Here is a 21,322-nt window from a genome sequence, read left to right on the forward strand (position 1 = left end):
ATGTGTCAACATGCTAGTTTAGATATCCCCTTATTTTATTATTATTAATATTATTATTATTTTAGAGAGCATATTTGAGTAAGAAGCAATTTATGAACTGGGAACACAACCAAAAGAGATTTAGTGCTCCAATGACAAATCATCAGGATATCCCCTTATTTTAAAAACACACCTGAATTTTTAGTAAAGAAGATAACTCTATTTGTTAAGTGACTATTAGAGGGAATTCTGCAAGCTTCTGGGTGTTTGTTTGTTTTTTTAGTAGATACGGGGTTTCACCGTGTTAGCCAGGATGGTCTTGATCTCCTGACCTCGTGATCTGCCCACCTTGGCCTCCCAAAGTGCTGGGATTACAGGCGTGAGCCACTGCTCCTGGCCAAAACACACCTGCATTTTTGGCAAAGAAGATAGCTATTTGTTAAGTGACTATTAGAAGGAATTCTGCAAGCTTCTGGGAGTTACAGAGAGTGAAGAAAGGAAATGTCCTGATGGTTTTACTTCTAATTTCAGATTAATACCTGACTGATCTGGGTGGAAATTTGTATTTTCTGCTTTGTAAAACAGTAGAAGTCAGATTGATTAACCCTCAGTTTTTATTGGACCAAACAAGATCCCTGATCTAGGTAAGATGAGAAAGCCTCTTGCTACAGGCTACTTATGAAAGGAGTAAGGAGAGGAACACACCCTTCTTTAAGCTAAAGATTACTTGGATAATCTGGCTAATTAATGAGTGCCTTTTTTTTTTTTTTTTAATGAGTAGCTTTATATTTAGCATTTCTATATCTTGACTCTTAACCCTAAGGAGGTTTAAAAAAAATAGCAGTGCCACAGGGTCCTATCCCAATTAAATCACAGTCTCAAGGTGAGCCTAGACAAGAAATAAAAACAATGTCCCAGTAAGACTTCATGTTTTCTCCTTATACTGCTATTCTGTGTCTTTTATTGCTAATCATGCTGAACTTCCTACTGAAATGCTTTGGGGAAATAATAAAGGACACTGTTCCATATGCTTTAGTCAGAAGGATAGATTTAAATGGCAAAGTTGATGAAGATATTGCTGTGTATTAATGTCCTATATATGTTATCTACAGCCTGCTTTTGGTCCTGACAATGTGGAACACTGGATAAAGGTAAGGATATTTCAAATTTAGAATAAAAAGATAATTAAGAGTCGAGCATAATCAGATGGAAAAGAAATATGAGTAGACCTCCACTTTGCACATACTCTGCAATTTTTGTTCCCACATGACTATGTAAGTTGCCTTAATTTTATACTTTTTAGTATTTTTTTGTCATAATTCTGTTGCCTCTCATGAAACCATTTAAGTAGGAATAACAAGAAAAGAGGTGTGTAGACATCGTTTCAAATGCCATGAGTATCACTTGAAGAGGATTAAAGGAGTTGGGAAAAGAAGCCTTGGGAGAGGATGTAGTGGCCTTCCTCAGATGTTGGAAAGACTTCACTGTAGTTACAATAACATAGGGACTAATGGGTGAAAACTACATGTGCATCACAAATAAGAATTTTCTAATGACTAGTCCATCCAAAAGTGGACTGGGCATTCTTATGGAGATGTGTTTTCTACCACTGAAGCTATTTTAATGGACTCTAAATGGTCACTTAATGTTAGGCTAATGAACAATGTGTTTCAGGATTCAGTGAAGTGGGGATTGTGTTAGATAACCTCTGACATTTCTTCCAGGCCTGAGATACGTATTTTTGAGTCTGAGTACCATTTAATTTGAAAGTACCATTAAATCATTCCAGGTGTGTGCTTCTGAGTGTCAGTTTGGCAGCTTGCCATATTCAATTCATCGTATACCACATGTATCAAAATCATGCAACATTTTCCCTGGAAAGACCCTTCTGACAGTATTTTGAAGAGTGATTACTCATCTAAATTGACATGCATCATGAGTACCAGATCCTAGATAGATGTAATAGATCCTAGGCCAAATGTAATAATTTTTAGCCATTTATTTATTCAGCTGGTATTTGAGTGCCTACTAAATACTAGCCCACTGTGTTGGGCATTGGAGCTAAATCAGAGCAGGTACAGTCCCTGCCCTCCCAGGGTTTACAGTCCAGTGGAGAATAAACAACTTACCTAAAGCTCATGAGAGAATCAAAGATGTAATGAAAGTATGTGGTGAGAGGCACTAATTTAAATGGGGTCCGGGCAAGCTTCCTGGATACTGCAGAAAGCCTAACTTAGAAGATGACTAAAGTGGATCTGCCATCATGAATGCTAGCCTTTAGGAAGACCATTCCGCATTATCTAGTAAGATTAGCTTGCATGTGAGTGTTGAGAGTCCCAGTGCCAGTATACGATAGGATGGTAAGTACTATGGAGACAGTCATAGCAGAGTACGGGGAGAAGGAGAGCTGGAGGAGAGCGTTTACAGTTTTATATAAGGTGGTCAAAGAAGGCATTACTGGGAAGGTGACATTTGAGCAAAGGCTTCAGGAGGTGAGAGAAGGAGGCCTATGGGTATCTGTAGGAGAGTAGTTCAGCAGTTCAGGCAGAGGGGAAGCAAGTACAAAGGCTCTAAGCTAGGACACACTGAGCATATCTGAGGAGGAACAAGCAAGGAGGTCCATGTGGCTGAAGTAGAATGAGCAAAGGGAAGAGTAGTGAGGGGCTGCTGCGTAGCAGGACCTGGAAGCTCATTGTAAGGACTTTGACATTAATTCTGATTGAGATCAGGAGCCATTGAAGGCTTTTGAGTGGAGTTGTGACATACATGATGTGGCTTTCATTTTAAAGGAGTCATTCAGTGCTGTGGTGAGAGGCTATTCCAGAAAACCTGTCAGGAAATTGTTGTGCCTTGGACCAAGATACTAGCAATGGAGGTGATGGGAAGAGGTCAGATTCTATATATATTTTAAAGATAGAGTCAACAGATTTCCTGATCAATTATAGGTGGGGTGAGAGAGAGATAGATTGGATTAAGGACTCCAAAGTTTTCACCCTGAGGAATGTAGTTGTCACTACCTGAGTTGGAAGAAACACAGCAATCATGGGAGAACACAGGTTTCTGGGAGGGGGAAGTTAGGGGTTAAGTTATAAAATAAGTTTTAACATTTTTTTTTCTTTTGAGACAAGAGTCTCGCTCTGTCACTCGAGCTGGAGTACAGTGGCACAATCTCGGCTCACTGCAACCTCTGCCTGCCGGGTTCAAGTGATTCTCATGCCTCAGCTGCCCAGGTAGCTGAGATTACAGGTGTGTGCCACCACACCCGGCTAATTTTTGTAGTTTTAGTAGAGACAGGGTTTCACTGTGTTGGCCAAGCTGGTCTTGACCTCAAGTGATCCACCCACCTCGGCCTCACAAAGTGCTGGGATTACAGCATGAGCCACCGTGCCCAGCTTTAAAATTTATTTAATTAAATTTATTTATTTTGCGACACAGTCTCACTTTGTCACCCAGGCAGGAGTGCAGTGGCATGAACACAGCTCATTGCAGTCCCAACGCTCTGGGCTCAAGAGATTCCTCCCACCTCAGCCTCTGAAGTAGCTAAGATTATAGGTGTGCACAACCACACCTGGCTAATTTTTTATTTTTTAACTAGAGGTGGGTCTCACTATGTTCCCCAAGCTGGTCTCAAACTCCTGGGCTTAGGCAGTCCTCCCATTTTGGCCTCCCAAAGTGCTATGATTATAGGCATGACCCACTGCACCAGCCTAAAATAAGTGTTTTTATTCTGTGCAGGTAAATAAAAACGCTAAGGCAGTTTGCCCACTTCTGCTATTTCTTCCCCCAATCCTGCAAATTTGGTCATGTTTTTACTAGACTCTTGCTGTTGAGTTAAAACATTCTAGATGGCTACAGTTAAGTGACTCTTTTTATCCCAATTTTACTGAACCTAATATATGATTGCCTAATATAAGATGGGAGGTTTCCTTCCGGAGTACTAATTTGCTGAAGTGTGATTTACTCCACCTCTGGTTCATATTCATATGCAAGTCCTAAGGGCATGAAAACTAATAAAATATAATATTTTTTATTTAAAGTAAAATATCCATGTCTCAGGATCCTATCACTAATGCCCTAAACAAAAGTTATCTAAATCTTAATAACCTTTTGTTCAAATATCAAAATTGTGAACACCTGTTAGAACTTGGTAAAATACTGCAATTAATTTAATATATATGAAACCCCCCAGAATATTTGGGGGTAGATGTTTAAACCTCAAGAGTTTCTCCACAAATGGAAAGATGAATGAATCTTAGTAGTTGGTAGAAAATCAGATTCTTGAATAGGAGAGAAATTCTCTAACTGAACAAATTTGTTGTCTTAATGGATTTTTTTTTTCTGTTATATTGAAGAGAGTGGAGAAAGCCTCAGAATTTGCAGTGTCAAATGCATTTTTTACTAGAAATTCAGATTTACCCAGAAGTCCCTGGGGCCAAATCACAGATTGGAAAACATCTGAGCAAATAGAGGATCATGATGAAATCTATGCAGAAGGTAAGAGAATGCATTTTCTGCTGTAATGTTAACAATTCTTAAAGCATAACCCCATGATGCATTTCAAAATAGAGAATGGAAGTTTTTCTTACTCTTGTTCTTAATTTCCCTTTCTTTCTACTCCCCTGAAGCTATTTTACTCTGGAATTAACTCCAATATTACAAGTAAGGATATACTTAAGCCTCATTTTGTTGCCCAAATTAGAACCACATCTAGAGGTGGTTTGATACAACAGCTAATTAGTGAATGCTGTAAGATGTTAGTCCTGTGACAAAGATGGTAGCAAGTTAATTTGATCAAATATTATAGAGATAATTTGACTACAGTCTGTAAATCAGTTTTACTCCTGATAAAGAGACCCTAAAAACAGTCTAACCTTCCTATGTCCCAGAAGCATTTACTTTTCCAGAATTTGGTATTTTCGTTACTGATGCCCTGAGGAACTCTACCATTTAGGGATGGAAGGAATCAAGAAGGACCAACAAAGGAGACTGAGAAAGGGAGGCCACTATGGTAGATGGAAAGTCAAGAGTGTGATGTCCTACAAGCCAACTTCCGTTTGAATTCCTTATGTCTCCAGTTATTCCATTTATTTCTTCATTTTTTCAACATATATATACTCTGTGCTAGGTACAATTTTAGGCACTGGAAGTACTGGTTAAGAACAAGAGAGACAAAGCCCTTTCTTTCATGAAATATACATTTCCTTTGGGAATAAAGAAAATTTTACAGTGATCCAGTAGTAAAAAGTCATTCAAGTTCAGACCTGAGTCAGCTAGGAGCAAGGAGTCAGCTGAACAATGTGATGGGGGAAGCATCCAGGCAGATGGAAAGGGAGCATGAAGTACAGACAGGCATGGTGTGCTGCAGGAAGACCCGTGTGGCTGGAGCATCCCCACAGAGAGAAGCTGGTGGGAGTGAGGAGAGGGCATGTCACATAGGGCTTTCCAAGCCTGGGGAAAGAATTTAGATTTTACTCTTGAGTATGACAGGATAGAATTGAAGAGTTTTAAGCAGAGGAGTAATATGACAGTTTATAAAATATATGAAGGATGTAGCAGGGCGTGGTGGCGGGTGCCTGTAATCCCAGCTACTTGGGAGGCTGAGGCAGAAGAATCACTTGAATCCGGTAGGCGGAGGTTGCAGTGACCTGAGATCTTGCTATGCACTCCAACCTGGGTGACAGAGCAAGACTCCATCTCAAATTAATTAATTAATTAATTAAATATAGGAAGAATGGATTATAGGGGAGAAAAAGAGAGAAAAGGGCAACCAGTGGGAGGCTGCTGGCAGCAGTCTGGGTGAGCAGTAACGGTGAGTGGTTTAGAGTGGTTGATAGTACTGGAGCTAGAGAAAGGAGATTGTTTCTGAAATTGGCTTGGCTGATCTTGCTCACCTCACCTCCCACCCTGCCAATACAGACATACAATATACTTTAACCTGTTAAGGGTTCTGAGAAGTCCTGCAGTTAGAAAGAAATGTTTACTTGCCTCGTTTCCCATGCTGCCTAGACCATGAACCTGTTTTTATCCTGAAATCTGTATATTATCCTGAGAAACTAGTGATTCACGTTAGGAACATGGTTTGGTGTATGGACAGAACAGCAGTGGATAGAACATGGTTTTCAAAGGTTGATACCATTTTTTCTCATCTCATCAACTATATTAATGTTCTACAAAAAGTAATGTTCTGAGGAACATACTTTGAAAATCTGTGCTTTAAGGTAGTTTGTATACTTCTCATGTGGTCCATCATGAGGTATTTCTACCTCCAAGGGAAGTTTTATTTGTTTTTGGGGGTACTTCACAGTAAATCCCCATGTACCAAAACATATCATTTAGTAGGTGTGAATTATTTTGCATATAAATTATTATACACATAAATGTTTGAATTATTGTACACAAGGGCTACTCAGTAAATATCTTCTCCATTTCTCTACCTCCCCCTAAAAGCCAGTAGCATTAGTTGCTAGTATGCTTTTAACATGTCGTTTATGTTACTCTGATTTATTTTTTCCTATTTTATCTATATTAAGTGTCTCTTGGCATCATTTAATATAAACACCCCATTCCCTAAGAACTAACTATGCAATAATGATCACAATAATGATGAAGATAATGAGAAAATAAACAAAAGAGCTGTTTGATAGTAATAACAGTGATGAAAGTTATGCTAAAGCAGGCATTTTCCCCCTACCTAAATAATTTCAGGAGATTTTCTCAATAGCATTAAGAAAGAAATTCAAATGGAGGTTAGCTTTCAGGATATAACACTCGTGGATTTTCCTCCTACCTCAATGGCCTCTCCTTCCTAGTCGGCTTTCCTGGTTCCACCTTATCTCTTCAACCCCTAAATCCTGGAGTTCCTCAGCACTTAGTCCTTAAACCTCTTCTCTGTCTACCTTCCTCCTTTGGTAATTTCATCCACTTCTATGATTTTAAATACAGTCTGCATGCTAAAAACTTCCACATTTATTTCTTCAGCTTTGACCTCTCCCCTGAAATCCAGAGTATTGTAGCCAATACCATATTTGACATCCCTATTTGAATGTCTCCTAAACATCTCAAACCTAACATGTCTGGGACTGAACTCCTGATCTTCCTCCTCAAACCTGCTGCTATCCTTGGCCTTCCCCATCTCAGTAAATGGCATCACCATCCTTGCAGTTGCTTAAGCCAAAAACCTCATAGATTTCTTTCTCTCATGTCCCACATCCAATCCATCAGCAAGTCATGTCAACTCCACCTCAAAACATTCTTTTCTAGAATCTGACCATTGGTGATACCTCCACTCCCAGGTCCAGGCCACCATCACCTCTCTTCTGGATTATTGTACTTGTTTCCCAATTGGTGTTCCCTGCCTCTGTCCTTGTCCCCTATAGTTTAACTTAATAGTCAAAGTGATTCTCTTAAAATATATCACCTCTCTGCTCACATCTCTCCTGTGGCTTCCCATTGCACGCAGAGTAAAAGCCCAAGTAGCTAGAATGGTGTCAAGACTCTAAGCAAGGGAATTTTAGCCTCAGGACTATTGACATTTTGGGCTAGAGAATTTTTGTGGGGGCTGTCCTGTGAATTGCAGGATGTTTAGCAGCATCCCTGGCCTATACCTACTAGACGATAGTATTACTTCCCCCAGTTATGACAACACAAAATGGCTCTAGACATTGGCTTAAGTCCACTGAGGGGCAAGATTACCCCTGGTTGATAATCATTGCCCTAAACACTCCCCTAAAGATGATCTGCACATTACCCCTCCAACCTCATCTCCTACTGTCTCCTCCTCACTCACTTCTCTTTGACCACACTGGCCTCCTTGCTGCTTTTCCAACACTGTAGATACTCCTGCACAAGACCTCTGCATTTGTTTTCCCTCTGCAGAGAATCATATTACCTTATACATCCTCACTTCTCTCACATTCTTCCCTTCTTTGCTCAAATATCTTTTTTTCAGTGAAGCTTTCTTTTACCTCCCAATTTATTTTTATTATTATTTTTTAAATTTTTTATTATACTTTAAGCTCTAGGGTACAAGTGCACAATGTGTACGTTTGTTACATATGTATACATGTGCCATGTTGGTGTGCTGCACCCATTAACTCATCATTTACATTAGGTATATCTCCTAATGCTATCCCTCCCCGCACCCCATGACAAGCCCCAGTGTGTGATGTTCCCCTTCCTGCATCCAAGTGTTCTCATTCTTCAATTCCCACCTATGAGTGAGAACATGCGGTGTTTGGTTTTCTATTCTTGTGATAGTTTGCTGAGAATGATGGTTTCCAGCTGCATCCATGCCCCTACAAAGAACATGAACTTATCCTTTTTTATGGCTGCATAGTATTCCATGGTGTATATGTGCCACATTGTCTTAATCCAGTCTGTCATTGATGGACATTTGGGTTGGTTCCAAGTCTTTGCTATTGTGAATAGTGCCACAGTAAACATACGTGTGCATGTGCCTTTATAGCAGCATGATTTATAATCTTTGGGTATATACCCAGTAATGGGATGGCTGGGTCAAATGGTATTTCTAGTTCTAGATCCTTGAGGAATCGCCACACTGTCTTCTACAATGGTTGAACTAGTTTACAGTCCCACCAACAGTGTAAAAGTGTTCCTATTTCTCCACATCCTCTCCAGCACCTGTTGTTTCCTGACTTTTTAATGATTGCCATTCTAACTGGTGTGAGATGGTATCTCATTGTGGTTTTGATTTACATTTCTCTGATGGCTCGTGATGATGGGCATTTTTTCATGTGTCTGTTGGTTGCATAAATGTCTTCTTTTGGAAGTGTCTGTTCATATCCTTTGCCCACTTTTTGATGGGGTTGTTTGTTTTTTTCTTGTAAATTTGTTTGGGTTCTTTGTAGGTTCTGGATATTAGCCCTTTGTCAGATGAGTAGATTGCAAAAATTTTCTCCCATTCTGTAGGTTGCCTGTTCATTCTGATGGTAGTTTCTTTTGCTGTGCAGAAGCTCTTTAGTTTAATTTGATCCCATTTGTCAATTTTGGCTTTTGTTACCATTGCTTTTGGTGTTTTAGACAGGAAGTCCTTGCCCATGCCTAAGTCCTGAATGGTATTACCTATGTTTTCTTCTAGGGTTTTTATGGTTTTAGGTCTAACGTTTAAGTCTGTAATCCATCTTGAATTAATTTTCATATAAGGTGTAAGGAAGGGATCCAGTTTCAGCTTTCTACATATGGCCAGCCAGTTTTCCCAGCACCATTTATTAAATAGGGAATCCTTTCCCCATTTCTTGTTTTTGTCATGTTTGTCAAAGATCGGATGGTTGTGTATGTGTGGTATTATTTCTGAGGGCTGTGCTTTGTTCCATTGGGCTATATCTCTGTTTTGGTACCAGTACCATGCTGTTTTGGTTACTGTAGCCTTGTAATATAGTTTGAAGTCAGATAGTGTGATGCCTCCAGCTTTGTTCTTTTGGCTTAGGATTGTCTTGGCAATGTGGGCTCTTTTTTGGTTCCATATGAACTTTAAAGTAGTTTTTTCCAATTCTGTGAAGAAAGTCATTGGTAGCTTAATGGGGATGGCATTGAATCTATAAATTACCTTGGGCAGTATGGCCATTTTCACAATATTGATTCTTCCTATCCATGAGCGTGGAATATTCTTCCATTTGTTTGTGTCCTCTTTTATTTCATTGAGCCGTGGTTTGTAGTTCTCCTTGAAGAGTTCCTTCACATCCCTTGTAAGTTGGATTCCCAGGTACTTTATTCTATTTGAAGCAATTGTGACTGGGTTACCTCCCAATTTAAACAACAACACCCATCTTCCATTTCTTCCTGTCCCTGCCTTTTCTCTTATTTACTTGTTGTCTCTCTTCCCCAGTTGGAATGTAAGTTTTATGATGCTAGGGCTTATTTTTCCAGTTTTGTTCACTGCTGTATTCCAGTGTCTAGAACAGTACTTGATAGGTACTCAGTTAATATTTATTGAAGAAATGAAAACAGTGAATAAAGAAAATCTTTGAAGTAATTGAAATATTTAAAATGTGTTTTTGTTTTATTGTAGCTCAGGAGCTGGTCAATGACTGGTTAGACTCCAAACTTAAGCAAGAATTAGCAAGTGATGAAGAAGGTGATGCTAAAAACACTGTGTCAAGTGTCTCTCTTGTGCCGGAAGCCAATGACCATTTGAAATATGACAAGTTTGATGGTAAGAACTTATCTTATTGTTCTAAGTTTTAACATTTAATGAATGTGTCTAAGGAGTCCTTATAATTGTTTTGAATAACAAATGATACCTATTTAACTTTTCTGTGTTTTAATTTTTATTATTGGTTTTAATTTATCATAGTTAAATGTAATTTCTTATGCTATATCTTCAGTAAATTCATGGTATTTTTAAAAATTAAAGTATTCTATTACAGTTATCCCTAACTAACTGTGAGGAATTAGTTCCAGGACCCCTGGCCCCCACAGATACCAAACTCCTCAGATGCTCTAGTCCTGCACATATCCTCTCGCATACTTGAAATCATCTCTAGACCACTTACAATACCTAATACAGTATACATTCTATGTAAATAGTTGTTATACTGTATTTTAAAATGTTTGTTATTTTTTATTGTTGTATTGTTATTTTTAATTTTTTTTCAAATATTTTTGAACTGCGGTTGGTTGAATCCAAGAATGTGGCATCTGCAGATAGGGAGGGCCAACTGTATTTATAATTCTGCTTATAATAGCAATTAATGCTGTTTCAGAGTGCCTCTTCCTCATATATCACTGGACTATTTACTTTGATGCAGACTACATTTAAGTGCTCATATGTCATTTTTAAATTTATAAAGTGCTTCTTATTTATCTGTTAGTTATTACTTATAAGGGAGGTTATTACTTTTCTAGTTTTTTTTTTTTTTTTTTTTTTCCCAGAGGAGGGAAAAGCCACTATTGTGCACAGAGCCAGTGTCAGACAAGTTAGATGGCTGATGTCTGAGTGTTTATCTAATACACTCAAGGGTCTGTATATTTTTTCCCCTGAGCATAGGAGTGGTTATGGTAATGGTGGGGCAGCTCCCCATACATGACTCAGATACACTTGGTGAATTCACCTGACATCATACCCCTTGTTTAGGACTCTGTAAAATCCCCAGGTTGAGGATCACAAAACTATCAGCTTGTCAAATTAGAAGAATCCTTCAAGACTAGGTAGTCTGATCTATTCTCCTCCCCGACCCAGATAGAGATCATTCTACAGTGTCCCTAACTTGTAGTGACGTATCCTCTGCCTGAACACCTCCCAGGAGTGAGAGCCTGCACTTTGCCGGGAGCCCATTCAACCGGTCTGAGGCTCTAATCCTCATAGCAGTTTCCCTTAGTTAGGAGAATTAGGATTTTGTCTTCAGTAACTTTTTACCCTATGGTACAACAAAAATAACATGTTCTCTCTCAAGAACGTTTTATTTTTTGTAGGAGCTGTTACCATATTTGACCACTCATATAGTTCTATGTTTCCAGATTAAATAGCACCAGTACTCTCAACAAGTTTTTTATACCACATGGTTTCTAGGTCTTCTCATCCTCGTTGCTGCCTTCTGGATATTTTCTAGTTTATTATTGTCATTATTAAAGTGTGGTACTTCAGTACTTCGTATTTGTTCTGAAGCAAATATATGGAATCTAATGAAACTATTACTTCTTTTGATATAGTGCTAATAGATCTAATTATGTCCCTTTACTTAGATTGGTTGATATCATCTAGTATCATGCCAGGTCTCAATCATCATATGCTGGTAGAGTTTTTTTTAAATTGAAATATTGAACAAATATTTATGTAACCATTAAAAAGGATGTTTACCAAAAATATTAATTAACATATTATCTCAATAGACACAGAAAAAGCACTTAACAAAATCCAACATGCATTCCTGATAAAAACTTCTCAGCAAACTAGTAATGCAAGAGAAATTCTTCAACTTGATAAAGGCCATTTACATAAGACATGTAGAAAACAAATACCAAAATGATAAGTGTAAGCTTTGTCAGGAATTACATTAAATATAAATGCATTTAATTAAACACTTCAGTCCAAATGCAGAGATTGGCAGAATGGATAAAAAATACATGACTTAGCTATATACTATCTACAAGAGACATAGGTTCAATTTAAAGTACAAATAGGTTAAAAGGAAAAGGATGGAAAAAGATATACCATGCAAACAGTAACCAAAAGAGAACTACAGTGGCTATGTTAATATATATTAAAAAAGACTTTTTATTTTTATTTTTTCTTTGATTTTTAATTTTCCCAAAAATATACTTTTAAAGAAAAAATTGTTACCAGAAACAAAAAGTGCATTTTCTAACAATAAAAGGGTCAATCCATCACAAAAACATAACAACTATAAATATATATACACCTGACAAAAGAGTCCCAAGGTAGATGAAGCAAAAATTGACAAAATTGAAGAGAGAAATATAATTCAACAATAATACAATCATGTGTTGCTTAATGAAGGGGATAAGTCCTGAAAAATGCCTCATTAGGTGATTTTGTCATTGTGCGAACATGATAGAGTGTACTTACACAAACCTGGATGGTAGAGCCTACCATACACCTAGGCTATGTGAGATAGACTATTGCTTCTAGGCCACAAACCTGTACTGCATGTTACTTAATACTACAGGCAATGGTAACACAATGGTAAGTATTTGGGTGTCTGAACATATCCAACCATAAAAAGGTACAGTAAATATACAGTATATAAAAGGTAAAAAGTGTTACACCTGTACAGGGTATATACCATGAATGGAGTTTGCAGGGCAGGAAGCTGCTCTGGGTTAGTCAATGAGTGAGTCGTGAGTTAATGTGAAGCCCTAGGATGTTAAAATATGCTGCTGTAGACTTAAAAACACTGTATACTTAGGGTACACTGAATTTATAAAAACATATTTTTCTTTTTTCAATAATAAATTGACCTTAACTTACTATAACTTTTTTACTTTATAAGTTTTTAATTTTTTCTAACATTTTGACTCTTTGGTAACACTTAGCTTAAAACAAACACATTGGAGAGCTGGACAAATTTTTTTTTAATTCTATGTACTTTTTTTCTATTTTTGAAATTTTAATTTTTTTTTTCTTGTTAAAAAACTAAGACACAAACATACATATTAGCCTAGGCCTACACAGGGCCAGGATCATCAATATCACTATCTTCTCCTCCACATCTTGTCTCACTAGGTCTTCAGGGGCAATAACACACATATAGCTGTCATCTCCCGTGATAATATTACCTTCTTTTTGGATATCCCCTAAAAGACCTGCCTGAGGCTATTTTACAGTTAACCTTTTTTTTTTTTTTTTTTTTTTTTTTTTTTTTTTTTTTTTTTTGAGACAGGATCTCCCTCTGTTGTGCAGTGGTGATCATAGATCACTGCAGCCTTGAACTCCTGGGTTCAAGAAATCCTCCAGCCTCAGCCTCCGTAGTAGCTGAAACTACAGGTGTGTGCCACCACACCCAGCTAATTTTTTTTCTTCTTTTAATACAGACAGGGTCTTGCTTTGCTTCTCAGGCTGGTCTCGAACTCCTGGGCTCAAGCAATCCTCCCATGTCGGCCTCTCAAAAGTGGTGGGATTACAGGTTTGAGCCACTGTGCCCGGCCCAATTTTTTTTTTTTTTCCTAATAAGTAGGAATAGACTCTAAGATAATGATAAAAGTATAGTTTAGTATATACATAAACCAGTAACATAGTTATTATTATCATTATCAAGTATTATGTATTGTATATAATTATATGTGCTATACTTTTTTGTGTAGTATTCTAAGATTTTTTGTGGGTGCTTTATTTTAACTTTTATTTTAAGTCCAGGGTACATGTGCAGGATGTGCAGGTTTGTTAATAAGATAGACACGTGCCATGGTGGTTTGCTGCACAGATCGACCCATCACCTAGGTATTAAGCCAAGCATCCATTAGCTTTTCTTCCCAATGCCCTTCCTCCCCCTGCCACCCATGACAGGCCCCAGTGTGTGTTGTTCTTCCCAACGTTTCCATGTGTTCTCATCATTCAGCTCCCACTTATAAGTGAGAACATGCAGTGTTTGGTTTTCTGTTCCTGCATTAGTTTGCTGAAGATAATGGCTTCCAGCTCCATCCATATCTCTGCAAAGGACATGATCTCATTCCTTTTTATGGCTGCATAGTATTCCTCAAAGATCTAGAAGCAGAAAACCATTTGATCCAGCAATCCCATTAATGGGTATATACCCAAAGGAATATAAATCATTCTATTATAAAGATACATGCATGTGTATGTTCATTGTAGCACACACTCTTCACAATAGCAAAGACATGGAATCAGCCCATCAGTGATAAACTGGATAAAGAGAATGTGGTGCATGTGCTACACTTTTAAACAACTGTTAGTGTGGTTATTTTGTTTATACCAGCATCACCACAAAACACATGAGTAATGCATTGTGCTCTGACATTATGATGGCTACAGCATCACTAGGCAATAGGAGTTTTTCAGCTCTGTTGTAATCTTATGAGGCCACCTTCGTACACGCAGTTCATTGTTGATGGAAGTGTTGTTATTTGATACATGACTGTAGTTACAGACTTCAATACCCCACTAGCAAAAATCTTTGGAACAGCTACAAAGCATAATCAAGGAAGATGTTCAGTAACATTAGTCATTAGAAAAGTGCAAATTAAAACTGCAATGAGTTACCTCTCCATATGTTAAAATGGCTTAAATTTGAAAGACTGACCATACCAAGTATTAGTAAGGATGTGGAGAAATTGGAATACTTCTACAATGCTGGTGGGAATGTAAAGTTATGTAACCACTTTGGACAACAGTTTGATAGTTTCTTGAAAAAGTAAGCATTTAGCTATAATATGATCCAGTCGTTCTACTCCTACACTTTTTCCCAACAGAAAAGAAAGCCTATGTTCTGTAGGTTCTGCATTTGTGGACTCAACCAACCGTGGATCAAAAATATTCAGGAAAAAATAATTCCATCTGTACTGTACATGTACAGCTTTTTTCTTGTCATTATTCCCTAAACCATACATGTATCAAGTATTAACATAGCATTTACGTTGTATTGGGTATCATAACTAACCTAGAGATGATCTAGAGTATAAGGCAGGATGGATATAGGTTATATGCAAATGCTACACCATTTGGTATCACGGATTTTTGAACATCCTTGGATTTTGGTATTCTCGGGAGGTCCTGGAACCAATCCCCCAGAGATAGGGAGGGATGACTGTACACAGGTATTCATAATACCTTTATTTGCAATAGCCAACACCTGGAAACAACTCAAATGTCTATCAACAAATGAGTGAATAAACAAATTGTGGTGTATTTATATGGTGGAATACTACTCAGCGATAGAAAGTGATAAACTATTGATACACATAACATGAATGAATCTCAAAATAATTGTGCTGAGTGAAAGAAGCTAGGTCAGAAAAAATACAATGTATATAAGTGTATGATTTAATTTATATAAAATTCTGGATAATGAAAACTACATAGTGGCAGCAGGTCTGTGCTTACTTGGAGAAGAGTGGAGGGCAAGGGGAGGAGTGAAAGGAAGAGATTACAGATCAGCATGAGGACCCTTTTGGGGCTGATGGATGTATTCATTATCTTGACTGTGGTGATGGTTTTACTAGCATATGTCAAAATTTATCATAGACTTTAAATATTTGCAGTTTATTATATGTCAATTATACCACAATAAAGCTTTTCTCTTTCTTTCTTTCTTTTCTTTTCTTTTTTTTTTTAAAGCAGTAGAGCTCTCAAGATTGTTTAGGTTGAAGTTCTCAAGGTTGTTTAGATGGTAATCTTTTAGATTTGGCAGTGAAGGACTCTAGTGGCTTGGGTGAGGGCAATGCTTGGTAAGTGGAGCTTTTTTACTCTTAGTTGAAGGTAATTGCTGAGGGCTATACTCAACCAGTTGCCATTATCAGTTACTATTTACTGAACATTCGCAGCTTTGTATTTTTACTGTACTAGGATTCTTTATGTAAATATGAATATAATACTAAAATTAATTTTTAAAAAAATTTCCCTTTTTTGTTGTTCTGTTTCCCCCAGATTTATGTGGCTATTTGGAGGAAGAAGAGGAAAGTACCACCGTTCAAAAATTTATAGACCATCTGCTCCATAAAAATGTGGTAGATTCTGCAGTGATGGAAGATCTTGGAAGGAAGGAAAACCAAGACAAGAAGCAGCAGAAGGATCCTCGTCTTACCATGGAGATGAGACATAAGCAGGTGGGAGGGAAAAACAAAATTAAAATGGATAACAGGAAGCAGTCTTTGTGTAACACATTTAATAAGCTTAAATAAAGACATAGGCTTTATTATGAAAAAGGGTGCCATCTGTGGTTTGGTTAGGGAGCATAAAAATAAAATATAAGAACTTCAGAAGAAAAATAATTCTCATAAACTGAGGGTAGGAAACAATTTATTTAAGAAATAGCCAAAAAAAAGAATAATTGATTTTGACCAAGAGTATTGAGATAAACCTTATTAGTTTGAATGTGGTACTTCCTATTATAAACATGTAGATTGTGTGTGCTTGAGTTTGGTTTTCAAATTGCAACATTAATATTATTAATATTCTTGTGAATGTTACAGGATAATTCTTTTCCAGACAACTGAAATTCACTCATTTTGTGATTATAATTTAAAATGGAAGACAGATCTGAATTGAATCAAGTTCAGCTGTTTTGAATTAGAAAAGCATGTGAGAACTTTCTTTTCTCCAAAGGGAATAGTAGGTTATTGCAAAAAAGACTGGTGTCTCAACACTTTGTAAAGGAGTGCCAGGGAATCCAGAACTACTATTGAACCGGAATTAATATCTGTACGTGTGTGTGCCATCTTTGTATAACACTGAATTTCTGATTGCCGAATTTGAAAGTAACTGCTTTAAATTATTCAATCAAGGTATATGTAATCAGCACTGGGGATGTTAGAGAAATGGGTAGAAGTATGATTCTAGTTTGGATTTATGACAAAAGGGAGGAGAGAAGGTTCAATAAGCTATATAGTCATTGTCTGTCTTATCAGAAGTCTTATCACAACTAGAGAGTAAGATAAGGGTAAAGTTAGGTGAAGCAGGAAGGAAAGGACCTTTCCTTAATTCATAGCTACTCAAGCTCTCTAAAGGATTAATAGGTTTGAAAAAAATGAATGTGCTTTTTCATGTTTTTGATTTCCAAATATGATCCAGAATCACTGCTATATTTACATAATAATAATAGAAATGAATAAAGGGTTGTGGTATTCCTAAAGTCAATAAATCACTGTTCTATCATTCACAATGTGGCTTCCAAAAAAGTTCTGTTCTTTCTTAAATTATAATTAGAATGCAGATATGACCTAAATATAATAAAAGCAGTAATGTACACCTTGGACAGTCGTTACAAGTGAGAAATCATTACTAAATGAGAATCCAGAACTTGGGATCTGACTCATTAGATTCTCTACTTTTCTGTGATGTGGATCATTCCCAGATTATTTGAGTCATCTTCATCTGACTGCATCTAAAATTTTATATTGGTCTTTACCCAGTAAACAGATGAATTCCTCCTATCCTACCAGTAAATAGTGGAGTTCTGGGTCAGAATATTTCAAACTGGTTATATTCTGAACTTCAAAATGTATTGTAAGGTTTTTCATATCCCTTTCTACTTGAAAGGCCACACTTCATCTTTATTATATTTGCTTTAAGGTAAAAGAAAATCGCTTAAGACGTGAGAAAGAACTGGAGTACCAGAGAATACAAAAGACCCTGAAAAAATCGGCCTTCTTGGAGGCTCAGTGTCTGGTGCAAGAAGAGAAGAAAAGGAAGGCTCTGGAGGCCAAGAAAGAGGAAGAGGAGATTCAAAGGGAGATGGTGAAGCTGCGGAGGGAGATAATTGAGAGGAGACGCACTGTGAAAGAAGCATGGAAAATGTAAGCCAGTGTGATAAGCACTGTGGGGTTTCTCTGTTTAAGCAGTCATTTTAGAAGTGCTCTGAAGTTTTTAAAGTGGGCAAACATTGCAATAACAAAACACAAAAGAGAAATCACTCACTATTCCACCGTCTTAACAAATTAACTAATTTCATTTTTCCTTGTTTCCTCCTGATCTTGGTCCCTTTTCATACTTAATTATAACCATAAAGTACATTTAATTCGTAATTCTGCTTGTAATTAACACATTGCCTGGAGTCCTGGGGTGTATATATTACTCCATTGAGTTCCTATACCATAATTTATGTAATGATCACCTCCCCATACTAGTAAACATTTCAGCTATTTTGGATTTTTCACCATTATAATATTGCAATGAGCATCTTTAAGCATACTTTTTTTCACTTTTTTGAATTATATCCTTAGAATAAATTCTTAGGAGTGTAATTTCTGAGTTAAATGACACAGGTCTTTTTCTAACTCTTGAAACATTGCCAAATTGCTTTCAAAATGGGTTGTACTTGTTTGCTGTATCATCAGCAGCAGGCCAGTTTATCACACTCTTCCCAGCACTGGGGAGTATCATCATTTTCAATATTTTTACACTTTTCATGGGCATTATATTGGTTAGTTTGCATTTCTTTGGTTAGATAATATTTTTGAGGTTGAACATGTTCAGTAATTGTGTCTTATCCTGTTGTGAACTGTGTGTCTTATTTTCTGATAATCATATGGAAAGTCACCACTGTCTTACTACCACTGATAAAGAAAAAGAATATCTGACATAAGAGGAAGATAAAAATAGTCCTCACGGGATGTAGTACTATTATCCATCCTCATGCAGAAAATGAGCTTTATAAGTGAAATAACTAATGTATTTATTCTGAGAAACAGCACCAATGCAGGAACTGCAAAAGCCTTGGAACAACATGACTGAAGTGTCTGACTACTCAAACTGAGAGGCCACAAAGACCTAGCAGATAATCCCTTCCACCCCCATCAGCCTACACAGCTTTCCCCTCTCTGTTCTTGATTGCTCTTATTCTACCCAACTTAAAACAGCTCAGCAGTGAACATGTGCTTTACTTCTTCAAGTGCCAGGCTGAGACCTCCTCCAGATGCCATTCCTTTCGGAAAGCAATCACTGGTGTTTTAGTGAGTTCTTTCTAAGGTCAGCCTTGCTTTTCAGATTGCTCCCAAGCCCTGGAAAAACTAGGTTGACCTAAAATAAATTGTGAAAACAAGTAACATTTAATGGTAGTAGGATGCTGTGCTCACAGTGGGCACTCAACAAATGTTCACTGACCAGTCATTTCTTTTTAAAGTTAAGATCTTATCCATGGTTACAGTGAGATAGGTAATATGTTCTACTTCTAGGTGAATGAACTGATTTAAAACTTTCCAGAAAGCAATTTGGCAATAAACAACAAGAGCCATAAAATAGCATTATCCCTTGACCTAGGAATTACAGCCTTAGGAAAACTGCCCTAAGAAAATTATCAGAAATCCAGACAAAGATTTGTGTAGAAAGATAATTTAAACAACATTATTTATAGTAACAGACTTTCATAAATATTGGAGAAATTGCTAAGTCATGGCTTGTACAATGAAACAGGACTGACTCTTTTTTCTGGGTAGAAATATGGATGGCTTTTATGGGTGTGGTGGCACACACCTGTAACCCCAGCTACTCAGGAGGCTGAGGCAGGAGAATCGCCTGAACCCAGGAGGCGGAGGTTGCAGTGAGCCAAGATCATGCCACTGCACTCCAGCCTGAGCGACAGAGTGAGTGAGACTCCATCTCAAAAAAAAAAAAAAAAAAAGAAAGGGAGAAATATGGATGACTTTTATACTTCTCCAGTTTTTCACAATGAGCAGATATTTCTTTTAAAACAGATATATATTCTAATGTTATTTTTAAAAATCAGATTCATGGTATTAGAACTGTATTTCTTTAACAATCACTATCACCTGTCTATCACCATGAAATATAACATTGTTATGGCATTCATAGTTTGGAAAAAGTCAATAAAACTTATTGTTGATAGGCCTTTTAAACCTATTTGTAAGCTATCTTAAATCTGCTTCATTGCCTAGTTTTAAAATTATCTCTTTCAAGATGCTTATTAATTTCAAAGGGAAAAATAGTAACTCTATATTGGAGAAGCCACCTTAACCAAGTGATGAAGGTTAACATCACCAATAATACAAAATAACACTGTGTACCCTCTGTATCATATATGAGAATGAATGAGAGAATATCTGTAGGGTATCCTGGCATCTTTCTCAATTTGAGTTTCCACAACTGTGAAGCAAAAGTTCAAGAAAGATCAGGTGACTAGCTGGTTTGTGGCCAGAGCTCATGAATTCTGATTCCTGACTAGGTGCTATGTTTACCACATCATTAATAGTGTATACTTTATACATGTACATATACCTGTGCAGTTAAATGCACTACAATAAGAAGGCCATAGCTATGAGCTTGTTTGAATTGGTGAGCGAAAGAGGGATGGCCTGGATGAGGAAGAATAGATAGGTGGGTGAGAAAGAGGATGCTCAGAAAGATGAGCAACAAAGTTACTAAAATAATTCTGGTTACTTACCTAAAGGCCTTTTCCTATTTAAGTTTATTTTTTTCCCTTTTCAGCTATTTTAAAATTATTCTAGATTCCATTCCCTCCTTATTAAATAACACTGATTCTTTTGTTATTCCTCTTTCTAGTAACCTTATAAGAGGCCTTTTAGTAAGAATCTCATTCCTTTCTTGAGAATCCTTTTTTTCCCGTTATACGGGAGAGAATTTATGTCTATATTAGAGACTATCTAGTAGTTGTTAACTCTCAAATTTTGATTGAAGTATGGCTCAGTGTTCAACTCAATAAAAATACTAAAGTATATATAAGATTTTCTACTTTTCAAAGTACTTTATAACAATTTTATTTCATTTAATCTGTATTTTATAAAGGAATAAAGTAAGGCTCCAAAAAAATTACCCTACTATGTAGTTTTAGAGCCAGATCTAAAAATATGTGTATTCCAAAGGAAAATTCAGTGTTTATTCTGCTACAGTAGGTTGTAATTGCTTATTGTTAAATCTATTGTAAATATACATGTATTTTTAAATTGTTATTAATAGAGAGAAGAAAAGGCAAGAAGAGAATTCTCAAAATAGTTCAGAAAAACTCATGTTTCAAAGTACTCACATTCTTCTGGATGAGGAAAAAATGGCAAAAGAAAGAAAAAGGAAATTGAAAGAATTATTAATCCAAACTTTCAAAGAAAATCAACAGGTGGGAATTGCAATGTCTCTTTACTTAGCATTCTGTAGTGTAAATGACAAAGAGCTCCATCAGAGATGGGATAAAGTAAAAACTAAGTCCAGTTGAACCTCATCACA

General features: G+C 36.9%; 1 protein-coding gene across 3 annotated transcripts in view; it reads left to right on the top strand.

Annotated features, from left to right (window-relative positions):
- Positions 1–21,322, top strand: part of CCDC191 (coiled-coil domain containing 191) — an 88,653-nt gene that overhangs the window by 1,428 nt on the left and 65,903 nt on the right. For 2 of the 3 annotated variants that reach the window (XM_015445351.3, XM_045385459.2), the window contains exons 2-7: positions 1,092–1,130; positions 4,332–4,473; positions 10,007–10,150; positions 16,058–16,236; positions 17,702–17,925; positions 21,062–21,215. In XM_015445351.3, the coding sequence (XP_015300837.3) occupies positions 1,092–1,130; positions 4,332–4,473; positions 10,007–10,150; positions 16,058–16,236; positions 17,702–17,925; positions 21,062–21,215 (882 nt within the window). The remainder of the gene's footprint in view (positions 1–1,091; positions 1,131–4,331; positions 4,474–10,006; positions 10,151–16,057; positions 16,237–17,701; positions 17,926–21,061; positions 21,216–21,322) is intronic. The other variant, XM_045385460.2, reaches the window with a different exon arrangement.

Source organism: Macaca fascicularis, chromosome 2 (assembly GCF_037993035.2).
Source record: "Macaca fascicularis isolate 582-1 chromosome 2, T2T-MFA8v1.1".
In the NCBI taxonomy this organism is placed as follows: domain Eukaryota; kingdom Metazoa; phylum Chordata; class Mammalia; order Primates; family Cercopithecidae; genus Macaca; species Macaca fascicularis.